This window comes from Camellia sinensis, chromosome 1 (genome assembly GCF_055761805.1).
Source record: "Camellia sinensis isolate YWXY chromosome 1, ASM5576180v1, whole genome shotgun sequence".
NCBI lineage: Eukaryota > Viridiplantae > Streptophyta > Magnoliopsida > Ericales > Theaceae > Camellia > Camellia sinensis.
Window position 1 is genome coordinate 187,678,655 of NC_138961.1, and position 15,802 is coordinate 187,694,456.

The 15,802-nt window shown below is 41.0% G+C and overlaps 1 protein-coding gene across 1 annotated transcript; it reads left to right on the plus strand.

Annotated features, from left to right (window-relative positions):
* Nucleotides 1-2,535: 2,535 nt before the first annotated feature.
* On the plus strand, nucleotides 2,536-3,801 carry LOC145821630 (uncharacterized). The gene is made up of 2 exons (XM_082918172.1): nucleotides 2,536-2,827; nucleotides 3,071-3,801. Exons 1-2 carry the CDS (start codon nucleotides 2,536-2,538, stop codon nucleotides 3,799-3,801), a joined length of 1,023 nt encoding a protein of 340 aa, XP_082774298.1.
* The last annotated feature ends 12,001 nt before the right edge of the window (nucleotides 3,802-15,802 follow it).

The window sequence follows — 15,802 nt, forward strand, 5'->3', positions numbered from 1 at the left end:
ATGAACCAGCCAACATCCATGGGCCAACTAATGCAGCGCATCAATGAGCACATCCAAGTAGAGGATGATGCGGTGGCGCCCACCGCGAAGACAACTTCGGTGGTAATAGACAAGAGGTCGACTGGCAAGGTACACGCGGTCGGACAGGAGACTAACCGTCCAAATGATCGTGTCGAGGAATCTGACCGTGGGTCAAATCATCGAAACCGGGGAAGGGGTCGTCGGAATGACCGAGCTGAATACCCCCGCGATGACGTAGCTGATGCTAACAGAAGGTTGAAAGCTTGAACAGGCATCACCACGATCTTTAAGATTCCAATCTATCGCATACTTAGTGAAATTCGTGACGAGGATTACATCCGGTTTCCTGCTAAGTTAGGCGACGCGCAAAATGGCTTCAATCCGCGGTACCGCTGCACATATCACCGGGAGCGAGGACACCGGACAGAGGGCTGTTTGCCTCTGAAGCAACACTTAGAGGAGTTAGTCACAGTCGGACACTTAGATCTTTACATTGATGGGGGTGTTAAGGCCGCACATGCCGCCCCGGCTGATCTACATGGACCGGATGACTTGGAGGCGCCCCCTCAAGGAGTGGTTAATGTGATCCACGGCATAGTGGAGCCGGCGCGTGTATGCGAGCTCCGAGGAATGATCAAAGAGGCAGAACACATGAGGGAAGTTTTGTCAGTCCAGCCCGCGATCAAAAGGGGGAAGACCGAGGGAAAAGACGTGATTAGTTTCTCCACAAGGGACCTAGAGCGCATTCAAACGCCACACAATGACGCCCTAGTGGTCACCCTCCGCGTCAAAGAGTTCGATGCCAGGTGCATCTTGATTGACCAGGGAAGCTCGATTGAAATTATGTACTATGATGCATTCAAACAACTCAAACTTCGAGGTACAGACTTGGCTCCGGCAACTTCGCCACTGGTAGGTTTCAACTCACAACTGGAGTGGCCTTTGGGAAAAATAATTTTACCGGTCAAAGCCGGATCCGCGGTCAAGCAGGTGGAGTTCTGGGTATTGCAGGTGCCGTCTACATACAATCTGATCCTCGGTAGGGACTGGTTTCACGCTATGCAGGCTGTAGCGTCGACCTACCACCAGGTTATGAGATTCCCCTCGGCTATGGAGGAAATTGAGAAAATTTGGGGCGATCAAGTCATGTCGAAGCAATGCTTCGTGGTAGTGAACGGGAGCCGAGCTGCCAAAGGCTTCGTGCAAATGATTGAAGGCCTAGAAGACCAGAGTGTCCTTGATGGCATGGGCACTAGGGTCGAGGACAAAGCTGTTGAAGAATTGGTAGAAGTACGGATCGACACGGAAAGTCCAAACAAGTTCTTTTTGCTCGGATCAAGCCTAACCGCTCAAGAAAGGACGGAGATGGTAGAGTTCTTGATGGCAAATATCGAAGTCTTTGCATGGTTGCCCTACGACATGCCTGGCATCGATTCAAGTTTTATTTGCCACCAACTCAATGTTTTCCCTGATGCACGGCCAGTCATTCAGAGAACAAGGAGATCGGCTCTTCATCACATCGAGGTAGTCGCAAAGGAGGTAAGGAACTTGCTTGAAGCACGGGCTATTTAGGAAGTGCACTACCCTCGGTGGATTTCAAACACGGTCGTAGTACCCAAGAAGAATAGGAAGTGGCGAGTTTGCGTCGACTACAAGACCGTCAACCGAGCTTGCCCTAAAGACAGCTTTCCTCTGCCCAGAATAGACCAACTGGTGGATTTAACGACTGGACATAAAAGGCTCAGTTTCTTGGATGCTTACTGCGGTTATCATCAGATTTCCATGCATGGCCTCGACTGTGAGATAACCTCTTTCACCACTCCAAGGGGACTCTTCTGCTATCGAGTCATGCCATTTGGTTTGAAGAACGCCGGGGCAACTTTCCAAAGGATGGTGACCAAAATGTTCGCCCCTCTACTAGGCCGGACGATGAAGGCTTACATCAATGACATGGTGGTCAAAAGCAGGCATCAGGTAGACCACTTGTCCGACCTAGCCGAGATGTTCGCCATTCTCAAACAGCACAAGCTACGCCTGAATGCGTCCAAGTGTGCCTTCGGCGTGGGATCCAGGAAATTCCTAGGCTTCCTAGTCACAAACCGAGGCATCAAGGTAGACCCCACACAAATCAAAGCCATACAAGAATTAAAGCAGCCCAACTCGGCGAAGGACGTGCAACATCTGGCCGGAATGGCCGCCGTGCTTAATCGATTCATAAATCGGTCATCAGATCGCTGCCGCCCTTTCTTTCGAGCCCTGAAATCCAAGTTTTTGTGGGACGAGGAATGTGACAGGGCTTTGGCCGAGGCGTATCTGTCTTCTGCTCCATTATTGGTGACACCAAAGCTCGGCGAAGAACTCTACCTTTATCTGGTCGTTTCTTAGTATGCAGTTAGCGCAGTGCTTGTCCGGTCATAAGGAATCCAGCATTTCCCCATCTTCTATGTGAGCAAAACCTTACTACCGGCAAAGTCGGGATACTTGCCACTAGAAAAACTTGCCTTGGCGTTGATGATGGCCACCAGGAAATTGGCGCACTATTTTCATACTCACACAATCATCGTTTTAACCGAGTTCCCACTCAAAGCTTTGTTCGAGCAGGCGGATTTCTCCAGTCGAATCCTCAAGTGGGCGGTCGAATTGGGACAATTTGACGTCAAGTTCCAACCCCGAACTGCCATAAAAGCACAGACATTGGCCGATTTTGTTGCTGAATTCTCACCTGGAATTCATCCAGAATGCCCGGTGGATCTTGCCACAGTAGCCGAGGAGGTGAATGCAGGCTCGCCAGAAATTGCACAGCAGGGCAATGTTGGCGACGCAGAACTTACGCGCCCCGCCATAGAACCTCCAGCCGACATAGTACTGTAACCCGGCGATGCGACGCCGGACTTGGGCATAGCAGTTCAACCTATTGGGTCCGGTGTTGTATCACCGATGGGGGATGAAGAACAGCCGAGCGACCGTGATCCCATCGACCTTCAAGCCTCCCAAGACCCCTTAGAGTGTTGGAAACTCTTTGTTGGTAAAATGTGAAAAATTTTTGTAGATGGAGCCTCAAATCGTCATGGTGCTGGGCTAGGCATAGTTTTGATCTCCCTAGATGGTCTGATCATCGAACACTCTATCACACTCGAATTCCCTGCGTCAAACAATGAGGCTGAGTACAAGGCGCTGCTGGCCGGACTTAAGAGCGCACTCCAGTTGCACGCATCCGAGCTGATGGTTTACAACGATTCCCAACTTGTTGTCAACCAAGTGTCTAGGGTCTACGGAGCTAAAGATGACAAAATGGCAAAGTACCAAGCTCTGGTAAGAGACCACATCAAGCAATTCCAGGCGATAAGGGTCCAACAAATTGGACGGGAAGAAAATGGCCGTACGGATGAGTTAGCCGGTCTGGCTTCCATAGTCGACAGAACATCTCGCAGTCCTCTCCTGATTAAGTTTCTTCCAAGGCCTAGTATTGAGGAACTCGAGCAGACAGAAGTACTCAGTACTGAGCTTGGCCCTTCTTGGATGGACCCTATTATCCTTTTCCTAAAAGAGCAGACCCTTCGGGCCGATAAAAAGGAAGCGCATAAAGTCTGGGTGAAGTTAGAGCAGTTTTGGCTCTCTTCATCTGGCGCTTTATACAAAAAGTCTTTCACCGGTCCTTACCTCAAGTGTGTACACCCAAACAGCGTGGAAGCTTTCTTGTACGAGATTCATGAAGGTATATGCGGCAATCACATTAGGGGAAGATCTTTGGCCTACTGTGCTATCTCGCAAGGATATTAGTGGTCGTGCATGCAAGCGGATGCTCAGAAATATGTTCGTAAATGTGAGAAGTGTCAGAAGTTCGCCCACCAAATTCACCAGCCGGCCAGAGAACTTCTTCCCCTCACAAGCCCTTGGCCTTTTGCGATGTGGGGCTAGACATAGTGGGACCACTCCCAACGGCACCAGGCAACCGGAAGTTCTTCATTGCGGCTACAGACCACTTCACCAAATGGGTTGAAGCTAAGCCATTAGCAACTATCAAGGAGAAAGACGTCAAATGGTTTGTCTGGCCGAATGTGGTAACGAGGTTTGGCGTCCCCAAGATTCTGATTTCTGATAATGGCACCCAATTTGATGGGTGCTTATTCAGAGGATTTTGTGAGGAATTCTACAACTCCACCCCGGCTTACCCGCAGTCTAACGGCCAAGCCGAAGCATCAAACAAAACCATTCTTGATGGGTTGAAGAAAAGACTTGAGAAAGCCAAAGGAAAATGGGCCGAGAAACTCCCAAGTGTCCTTTGGACATATCGAACGACCCCGAGGCGATCTACCGGGGAAACTCCTTTTGCCCTGGCGTACGGCATGGAGGCGGTTATCCTATTGGAAATCGGAATGCCCACCATCCATAGTGAAAATTTTGAGCCTGAGTTGAATTCTGAAGCAGTCGCCCTGGAATTGGACCTAGCTGAAGAGCGCCGAGAAAAAGCTTTGATCCACGTGGCCGCATACCAACAAGAATTGTCTAGGAAATACAACAAAACCATGCACCCCAGACCGTTCAAAGTGGGCGACTAGGTTCTAAGGAAGGTTATGGGCAACGCACTAGTGCCGAGCGAAGGCAAGCTAGGGGCAAACTGGGAAGGGCCTTACAAGATAACCGATCTGGCGGGCAAGGGGGCATACCACTTGGAAGATTTGGAAAGAAAGGGCATACCTCGGCCATGGAATGCGGCTAACCTCAAACTGTACTATTTTTAGTTTTCATAGTTTTTATGTGATTCTTTTGAGGAAGGACTTATTTTCCTTACACTTCTGAATGTAATACTCTTTTTGTCAATATAATAGAAGTGACTTATCTTCGCTGAAGCATTATGTTGTTTTCAATGCTTGCTTTGAGGTGTTAACCGAGATGTTTTTATTCCGGTTGAACGAGTTGATGATTTACTCAACTTTAAGATTCCAACCGAGATGTTTTACTCCGGTTAAATGAGTTGATGATTTGCTCAACTCAGTGATTTCAACCAAGATGTTTTACTCCGATTAAATGAGTTGATGATTTTCTCAACTCTGTGATTTCAACCGAGATGTTTTACTCTGGTTAAATGAGTTGATGGTTTACTCAACTGTGGTTTCAACCGATATGTTTTACTCCGGTTAAATGAGTTGATGGTTTACTCAACGTTTCAACCGAGATGGTTTTACCTCGGCTAGATGAGTTGATGATTTCCTCAGGGCTTTCACCGAGATGTTTTGTCCTGGCTAATGGGGTTGATGATTTGCACAACTCAAAAGGTTTAGCCGAGGTGCTTTACCCCGGCTAAAATAATTGACGTTTTGTTAAAGGTTTTTGCCGAGATGATGAAATACAGTGCAACATGCAGTACAACAGTTAATGAAATCAGAACTTTTCATTGATGTGAAACAGAATTACATACGGTGGGACTGGCAGCCCGGTTACATTCTTAAAAACAAAAAAGAAAAAGAAAACTAGACTAAGGGAGATAGGTCGGCGAAGTCATCCCCGGTTGCAGTTGCCTCCATGTCGACCGTGGTTGTGGTTTCTTGGACGCCGGTCTCAACTTGGCTGGCCTGCTTTGGGCGGTTATCTCCCTCGGCATTTTCCTCGGCTTCCTCCGCGTCTTTTTCCTCGGCCTCAGCCTGCAATGCACCGAAGACATCGTTAGCGTATGACACCATGTACGTCGGCAGGAAGACAGCTGGAGGAGAGGCAAACACGTCGGTTCCAGATCCTTGGCCGAGCTGTTCGCAAGTAACCTTCCAGTCGGCCTTGAAGAAAATGTCCTGGGTGGCATGAACTTGCTTGGTGTAGTTTTCCTCGGCCTCCTTGAAACCTTCGTTGTTCACCTCATCTAGCTCATCCTTCCTTGCTTGTTTCAACGCTTCCAGCTCGGCCTGCAGAATGTCTCTTTCTTGCTTGGCGGCTGCAAGTTGGCTGAGCAATTTGGAGTTGTCTGAGTTTGCAATCTCCAAAGAAGCTTTCGACCACCCCAGCTCGGTTTAAAGGTGCTCAACCTGGCTGGCAGCGTCCGTTGCCTTCTGCCGGAGTCTATGAATCCGCTCCATCACCAGATGTTGTTTCTGAAGAGAGTTTGATTAGAGAAAGGAAACTGAGCAAACACTTGGAAAAATTTGAATAAAGCATGCGAAATTCTTACCCGGGTCATAGACTTGACCGAGGACTTCACGAGTCAGGTGTCCGACACGTGGTCGCTGCCGGTCACATCGCTCGGCAGAAGCAGGGCTTTGGTTAGATCAAAGGCGAGGAGGTGCTCTTTGTCCCCTTTGACCGAAGCATTGGCCGAGATCTCTTTTCCCCGGTGCTTCAGTTGGGGCTTCCATGGAGGTGTTGGGTCAGTTGTGACCGTTGGTTGCTCGGTGTTCAGCTCCGCTACGAGCTCGGCTGAGGGATCGGCGGTGCGAGGCCTTTTACCAATGCAGCGTCTTTCCTTGCTTGTCTACACCGCGGCGGTTGACGCCAATGCGACCACGGCCCCGCTTGATTGACCGGCAACGACTGTGCAATAGGGGATGCTCGGTAGCTCAGTGGATGTGGCGGTGATTAGATTTTTGATGCGGCTTCATTTCGCCATCTCCTCTGCTTCGGTCAACCGGATAAGGGGCACGTCCGGTAGTGTTGGGTCAGGAGGTGGGGATGGCGCTCGGAGGAAGCCTGTCACTCTACTCCAGTGGGGAGCGGAGTATCTGTAGGTCAGTACGTAACCAAGAAGTTCGTGGCAATCCCGGTTACTGTACCGAAGCACGGTTCTGATGGCTGATTCGTTGGGGTTGTAGTAGTGGGCTTGCAATGCTTCAATGGCTGCAAAGAGAAAAGAAGAAAAGATATTAAGTATAGAATAGTGAAGGAAAGTAATTTGACCGAGCAGTTAGCACGGCTTACATGTTAAACCGAAGTTCTTGCTGATATACTAGACTGGCACGTCGGCTGTTTCATAATTACTTGACACCCAGAAAAAGTCATCGTCGTGCATGTCTTTATCTGGGGTGCCGGTTACTATCTTCTCCTTGCCCGGTCTGATTTTTAAATAGTAGTTGAGACCATCGCTGGTATGCCCTAGGGTGTACTGGCGAAGTATCTTGGCTAGTCCTAGGCTCAGGCCTAGCCGGTTGTTCAGCTCGGCTATCCCGTTAATTATCCTATAAGTGTTGGTTGAAACTTGGGTTGGTGCTAGCCCGATGCGCCTCAGGAACTCGCACATTAAAGGGTTGACCGGGAAGCGAAGGCTGCCTTCGATAATGGAAAGCACGATGAAAGGGCACTGGTCTAGTCTGCCCCAAGGGGTTGTGTCCTCGGCACCGAGCTCTAGATGTACGTCGGCGGGGACATCGTATTCTTCCCGGAAACGTGGCTAGTGTGACCGGCGTGTCAACCAGGAAGCGGTAGCGCCCCATGTGTAGCCGGCTGGTTTTAGCACGGCTGTGTTGGTTTGGCAAATTTCTCGGTTGATGGCTGCTCGGCCTTAGAGAGCCTCAGTATTGGTGCGTTGTCCCCTTAGACTCTGTAGTAAAAGGAAGTTTATGTGTAAGCGGGAGCGCAGTCGCGCAAAACGAGCTTGACTTTAGCTCGGTCAGATGGAGTGCCTAACCATCTCGGTCACAAGGGTAAAGCCAGAAGCTCGGTTGCTCAAGCAGGCAAGATTTTAGCCCGGTCGAGCGGTCCAGCACTTTGTTACCTCGGTTCATACGTGAGTTTTGCAAACCTACAACTTGCCTGGTGTTGGTGTTTTTTGGGATCAAACGAAGACCTGGAGCCCGGTCCACCCCAAATCCTCGTGTGTTCATCACTGAGGTTGAAGAACAGTAAAGAGAGTAGGGGCAAAGGAGGGTTTTGGGGGGTTATATCCTAAAACCAATGGTTTTTCGTGCCCAAAAATGTGAAATCCCAAATGAAAAATCAATAAAGGGGTTTGAAGAACTTACCAGAATGGGGCAGAAGTCGAGTCTTCAAGCACGAACGCGGTAGAAAACAAGAATGGAGCTTGAAAAAGCAATGGAGGGCATTACTGGTCGTCTAGAATGAAAGAGAGACAATAGGAAGAAAATGAAGGGGGATATGGCACGTTTATAGGAGAAAAGAACCGCCTAAATTTGAATATGAAGAGACGGCTGGGTTGGCTGCTCAAGGCCAAGAAATGATCGACGCGTGTCCCCATTGACGGCGGCGTCAGTATTGAAGAGACAGGAAGGCGAGTTGAGACGTCAACCGGGCAAATCAAAAAACCGAGCTTACGGATTAGCGTGGTTAATGTTTTGCGAACTAAGAACCGATGGAGAATCTACCCCGGTCGAATCAGGTAATCCCAGTCACGCTTGCGCGGACGAAATTAAGGGGCAATTGAGAGGGAGATTTATAATATGGCTTTGGGCCGTGGAGGAAGTCGGACTGGATAGGGCCGAGCACGTTTGGGCTGAGCTAATTTGGGCCTGTTCCGAGTGGGTTTCACTCGGTCGTGGCTCAGGCCTCCTGTTTAGGCCGAGCTAACTGGGGCTTCCCTGGAGTTGATCTTGCTCGGTCGAGGCCCAGGCCCGAGGTCTAGGTCCCATGTTTGGACCGAGCTTACTTGGCCGAGATGACCGCCTGCCAACCCGGGTTCCATGGGTCGCACATGTAGCTTGGCGGGAAATGTCTTCTGGTCACCGGCCGACCTGTCTTGAGCTCGGCTCTGCCGGAATGCTACCGAGCTCGGCCGTTATGGGGCTCGACGAGTGGAGCACTCAGGTACGTTACGCAGCACGGTCGTGGAAGGCCGAGGTAATGCCGCCGGGCTCTCGAGTTCCTGCTAATGTTGTCTGACGGTTTGGTTAGGTGGTGTTCGCTGGATTTGTGCTGACAGATGGGAGAGCAGCTCCACGTGTCGAGAGACTAATGGGTGCAGAGTTGAGCGCGGAAAGTATATAAGCATGACTACGCCCCCCATGCGAGGGATGGAACATCATTTGGTGAGAAACACTCATTGTGATATATCTCTCACTTCCTCTCTCTCTCCCTGAGTGTGTGTGCTAACTTGACCGTCGGAGGGGTTTTCCGGTCACACACCGCTGGGTAGCGCACCGCCGTTGTGCTCGCAGGTCGATCGGATAGACAAGGAGCTTGGATAAAACGAGTACGGGTTCCGCGGAATATTTGCTCCCCGTACAATTACGATTATCGAATCAGTTTAATTTTTTTCATAGATGATATACAATGAGGATTCTATAAAATGTACGGTTCGGATCATTAAAACAAAACCCTTTGTGTGTCTCATGGACCCCTCAAGTTATCTCACTTGAAATAGGAATATGAAAGAAACCCAATCCTAATTGGCCCAGATCAAACTCACATCAAATTTGTTAACTTTTTATTGTTTTAATAGTAAACTCATCAAATGTGCGTACACGACTAACATATATAATCTGAACATTGAAGTTTTATAATTTTAATAATAAACTCGTCAAATGTGCATACACAACTAATATATATAATGTGAACTTTGAAGTTTATGCGAACTGCATGTCATTTTTATTACTAATTTTGCCCTTACGAATAACAGATTTGGTTCACAAACTCTGTGGGCAAAATGTAAAAATTAAAATTTTGCATTAAAAACACAACTCAAAAATTATGTCAATTTTCATATTTAAAAACTGTTTCAGTTTACAGATTTTCACAATATATATATATATATATATATATTTTTTTTTTGGGTAACAGATTTTCACAACCTTAACAAATAAACATCGCACTAAGGGTGATAATTTGTGACGCGACACAATAACACGACTCGAACCGTACACAAAGTTAGTAAGTTAGGGTTGACTATTTTTTGACACGAATATGTAGATGACACGACCTGATAACACGAATATTAAACAAGTCGAGTTAGTATCAAATTTGTATAACACGAAATTAACATGAATAACTCATATAATGAACACTTAGATATACATTTTAATATTATTTCCACTAAAGAGTATCATGACATTTTTTAATCTCTTACATAATTACATCCAATTTATTAAAAAGTATGTAAAATATTATTTTAAATTTAATATAGATTTTTTTTTTAATTGAACTTAATGTATTTTTTGTCTATTATTTGAGTTAATGTAGTAAAAATTATAATAATAAAATATAATTTTTTATAAATTAAGAAAATAAAATTAAGTTAAAATTAAATATTTTTATAAATAATTTCATTTAATAGGGATTAGTTTCATTAAATTTAACTTGTCAATAACATTTCAATTTTTTTTTTTCATACATTTAATGTTTTAGTTAATAGAGAAATTTTTTAATATGACACGTTAACACGACACAAACGGGACACGGATCGAAAATCACATCACACGATAACACGAAAGAATAAATATGTCGGGTGAGTATTGAGGTAATTTTGATATGAATCTGAGATGACACGATACGAATACGACCCAATATGACACGACGTCCATCCCCACATCACACCACCATGCATGCATGATGTGCTGTTGATAGATATCTCAAATCAAACAGCGATGCTTTAGTTGTAATCAGTAATAAAGTCAAGAATTCAGTGAAGGGGGCACAAATTAATGATAACATTGATTTTTTTTTTCTTATAATAAACAACAATGCAATGTTATTAAATTTAAATATTAGCAATCCATTTGGATAAATGCGAATTTTATATTAAAAGATTTGAGGTTAAATTTTATACAAATATTGGGGCGTAACTATTTTAGGTAGATTGGAAAATTAAAAAAGAAGATAAGTTGAGTTTTAAATGATACATTTTAGTAGAGAAATTCTATAAAAATAGACAGCCAAAAAAGTGTCTATCATATGCCGTAGTTATGATCTTTGTGGTTTTTAATTATGACACATTATAATGGATATAACTTAGTTATAACTTCTTGTGGTTATCGTAGCTATGATCTTTGTGGTCAAAATAACTTTCATCTTAACCACAAGGGAAAATTACAAAGGGGTGGTTTGAAGTTTGCTTATTTAGTGAGTTTTTGATTTTTTATGAAAAGATATGTAAAAAAGAAAAGAAGTGATAAGATGTTTTGATTAACTTAACCAAAGGATCAAAAATCTTTAGCAAATTTGATTGTAAAAGTGGATTTTGGCAAATTCAATTGACTGAAGAGTCAAAAAAATTGACAGCTTTCAGTACACCTAGAGGACATTACCACTGGAATGTTATGCCTTTTGGGTTAAATATTGCACCACAGGTATTTCAACGGTGGATGGATACAATTTTTAAGGATCTTAAAGATTGTTGTGTAGTTTATATTGATGATATACTTATCTTCTCTAAAACCAAGGAGGGGCATAAGAAACATTTAAAATTACTTTGTGAAAGATTCCAAAAACATGGAATTATTTTGTCTCCAAAAAAGATTGAATTAGAAAAAGAATCAATTGAATTTTTGAGAATAATTTTAGACCAGAAAGGTTTAAAATTACAAGAACATATTTTGTCCAAAGTACGAGATTTTCCTGATACTCTTGAAAATATAACACAATTACAGAGTTTATTAGGCATTTTAAATTATGGACGAAATTTTATCAAAAATCTTTCAAAAATAGAAATTCCTTGGTTAACCAAATTAAGGAAAAATGTTATTTTTGAATGGACAGCAGAAGATGTTGCTTTAATTAAACAAATTAAAGAAAATGTTAAAACTTTACCATATGTTTATCTTCCTAAAACAGGTGATAAATTAATTTTAGAAACAGATGCCTTAGAAGCATGCTGGGGATGTGTTCTTAAAGCAATACCAAGTAATTTATGGTATGATAAAGAGATACCTTTATCAAAAAATGGGATTAAACCAAGAAAAAATTCAATACCCATAAAATTACAAAAAGAAGAGTTAATTTGTGGATATAATTCTGGAACATTTAAACCAAATGAACAGAAATATATTATTTTCGAAAAAGAATTACTTGCAATAAAATTGGCAATAAAGAGTTTTCATATTTATTTAGCCCCAGAAAATTTTATTGTAGGCACTGATAAAAAGGCAGTAAGAGATTTCTTGATCAATAAAAAACCTATTGAACAAGGAAGAAGATTAGCTTGGTATAACAAAATTTCTGAATATACTTTTGAAGTAGAACATCTTAAAGGTACTAACAATTTTCTTGCAGATTTTCTTAGCAGAAATTGTTTTAGAAAATTAAATTGCTAAACAAGTAAATTTAATTTTTGCAGAAGACCTCTAGACCAAGAGGAAACAATGGATAAGGGTAAACAACCTGCTCAAGGAGATTGGGTGACAATTGCTAGAAAAGCAAACCCCAAAGAAGAAAAAGTTTATGTTGTGTTTGCAGGAAAACAACCTGGAATTTACACAGAATGGAATGATTGCAAAACACAAGTTTGTGGATATTCAGGAGCGAGCTATAAAGCATATGATAGCATGACCAAAGCTAAAAAAGCTTTTTACAGTGCACCGGCTATGCCTGTTTATCAAAAGAATTTTTGTCAAATGAGAACTAACCCAGTTCTAACTAATATTCAGACATCTAGACTAGATGAATCTGAAATAAAAGATTTTTTCAATCTTGGTATATCCAGAGAAATTTATACAGAACTCAATGGAGTTTGGAAAACTCACATTTCGAAAACACATGGGAGTTTTGGCCAACAAATTAGCTGAACAAACAGCTAAATTAAAAGATTTGCAAAATCTTTGTTTCAATATTCTTAAACAAATGAATTGGAATGAAGATTTTAATTTTGAAAAAATAAACAATTTTCTTCAACTATCAGATCTCATATCAGATGAGTTTTCTGATCCAGTTTTTGAACAAATAAAAAGAATTTGTCTTTTTGAAAAAGCAAGAACTTTGCTTCCAAAAGAAATTTTTATGTTAATCAAAAATCGGGTTGAAGTTCATCATGATAAGATTAGACAAATCTTAGAACGATCTTATGATAAATTAAATTTGAAAGATGGAATTCCCAAAATAACCATCATGGCAAACCATGACATGTGGTTTTTTGAGGATATAGACTGGGGAATAACTAATCAAGTTATTTTTCAAATTTTAGATCCAATTCAATGGATAGATTATCCAATGATCATCAAAACAATGCTCTCATGGATAGTAAAAGGCTTTCGATGGAGCAAATATTTTACTTTTTGGATCTTCAGTACTGTTGGTTGGCGAGAACGAGAACATTTTTTCCAACCATACCAGATTTGGTATCAGAGCTTGATGAAGAGCTTTGAAAAGCAAGATCAAGCTACGTAAGTATTTCTATCTATGTATAAATTTTTGATATATATATAAGTTTGTATGGTGTGTTTTATGTTATAAAAAAAAAAAAAATTAAAATTCCGTCTAAGTTTTTCTTTGTGTATCTTTTGTATTTTATATCTTCATAATTATTTGTTTCATTTACAGTTGTTGTAAAACCTATATGCTTAGTGTATGCCAAAGCCCATATACTCATTAAGATCTTTTGACTATTGGCCATAATTAAGTCTTTAAGACCATAAAAGAGAGGTTTTAGGCACCAGATAATACACTAGGAGGGTCTTAGGTACCAACAACAATCTAAAATGGCAATTAATTCTGATGATATAATATGCTTTGGAAATACAAAAAATAATGTTAATAATAAATATGATCATAGTCTGCATATTACTAAAGAATCTGCAAATATAAATAGTGTGTGTTCTAGTTTAAATAATATTACTGATATTATGTGTTCTTAGTTTTCTAAATTAGATAAAAATCAAAAAATAAATCAAAATTATCTAGAGACTAAAGTTGAGTCTATAGAATCTAAAATAGACAATTTGGGTTCTATAATAAATATTGATTTAAATAAAGAAGCAAAAAACCAAATAAACACTTTGGTGACAAAATTAGAAACTATATCCTTCATAAACAATGATGGAATGAATAGTCCAAGAGATAGTGACATCCCTAGGCTATTTTATGGTACAGAAGATATTATGGTACTTCAAACCAATACCTATAATAAAACTGAATATGAAAATATTGTTGAAATATTGGATTATTGGAGAAAATTATATAAAGACCCAGACTTAGGTATTGATGAAAGAAATAGGCTACTGGATCAGATAAGAGAAACTTATCTAGAAAATGAAGCCCTTTTACAACACTTTAATTATGATATTAATATGTCAACTAATGATGATGACAGCCAATCATCCTCATCTGAAGAATCAATAGATCAGGATATTGCATCAGAAATAAATAAAGGGAAAAGAAAGGCAGAAGAGCCAATTGATTCCGAATTATTTGGCACATGGGGAGATGGAGAAAATTTTGACTTTATTCAAACAAATGAAGTTAAAATTGATATTAACATTGGAAGTACCTCCAATCCTACACCTGAGCCAGTAATATCTAGAAAAGATAATAATCATAAGTATCCAATAGCTCAAAATGGTACTTATTTAGACTTGTCTCATGTTCCTTTTAAGGATCAACCACAAGCAATAGATGATTGGGCACAATCCTTGTCCATCATTATTACCAATTATAAAAATAGTTGGTCAAAGGAAAAATTCCTTGATTATATTGCAGCAACTCTCCAGAGAGATGTGTTGCAATGGTTAAGACAGTGGGAAAAATCTGAAATTGGGGAAAGTCAAAAAACGGCTTTGTTAACAAATTTTCTCACACTTGACACAATTTTAGCTGAATTTGCAAAAATTATAAAAGAAAATTTATGTGGTTTTGCAGGAGATACTAATTTGCAAGCAGAGGCAAATTATATTTTGACTAAATTAGAATTATGTAATATTTTTCTTTTTGAAGATTATGTTCAAACTTTTAAAAAATATTATTATCTTATTGATCCACCATCAAATCAACCCTGGTTAGATCAATTTTTTCATAAACTCCCTAATCCATGGGATGAGTTATGTATTAAAACATATCATGATTTTCTCAAAAAAATGGGGAAGGAAGAATATGATTATCTTGGTTTTCGCATTAATTATGTTCTAAGGCTGATAGCAGATCGGTGTCTAGAAGCAAAGGTGAAAAAACAAATAAAAAATCAAATTTCTAACTCACCATATGGTAAAAAATGTTGTGATAAAATTTTAAAAGAAAATTGGAAAATTGGTTGTAATACATTTCCTAAAAGAAAAAGGATTTTCTAAAAAGCGTAGAAAATATAAATGGAAACCTTGGAAAAAGAACAAAACTTTTTCAAAAAAGAAAAAGTATATTCGAAAAAAGAAACCAACAAGTGTTTCAAAAAAGAAAACTTGTAAATGTTACATTTGTAACGAAGAAGGTCACTATGCACCCGAATGCCCAAAACGGGGAAAAAGTGCAAAGAAAATGATCAAAGTCCTTGAAGAACAAGATTTTGAAATAATATATGGAGAAGAAATTTCTGATGAAGAAGAAATTTTATATGAAATTTCTAGTGATGAAGAAAGTTCAGATGAAGAACTAATCTTCATGATGACTAATAATAGTCAAGCAATATCTCAAGAAGCAAATAATATATCTCAAGAAGAATTGCAGGCAATTCGACTTGGAGATGTAATCGGAGAAGAAAAAACTTTTACCGACGAAGAATTAGCAAAATTTGAAAAAATGCAAGAAGTCGTTGTTCTAGAAATTTACAAACTTTCAAAATTTAACTTCTTTTCAGCAGGAGTGTTTGAACAATACAGTGGTAACACTAAAGCAAAATGGTCAGAAGAAGGAAATATTGATCTTCCTTTTTTTGATAAGAAAAAGGTTGCAAGATGGAAAAAGAAATATCCTGAAATTCAATATATTCATA

What these genes read in the sequence shown, in the direction of transcription:
- LOC145821630 (XM_082918172.1), top strand. Translation starts at nt 2,536, where the DNA reads ATGGCCACCAGGAAATTGGCGCACTATTTTCATACTCACACAATCATC. An exon ending in GCCAGAAATTGCACAGCAGG is followed by an intron (nt 2,828 to 3,070) that starts GCAATGTTGGCG and finishes AAATTTTTGTAG; the next exon opens with ATGGAGCCTCAAATCGTCAT.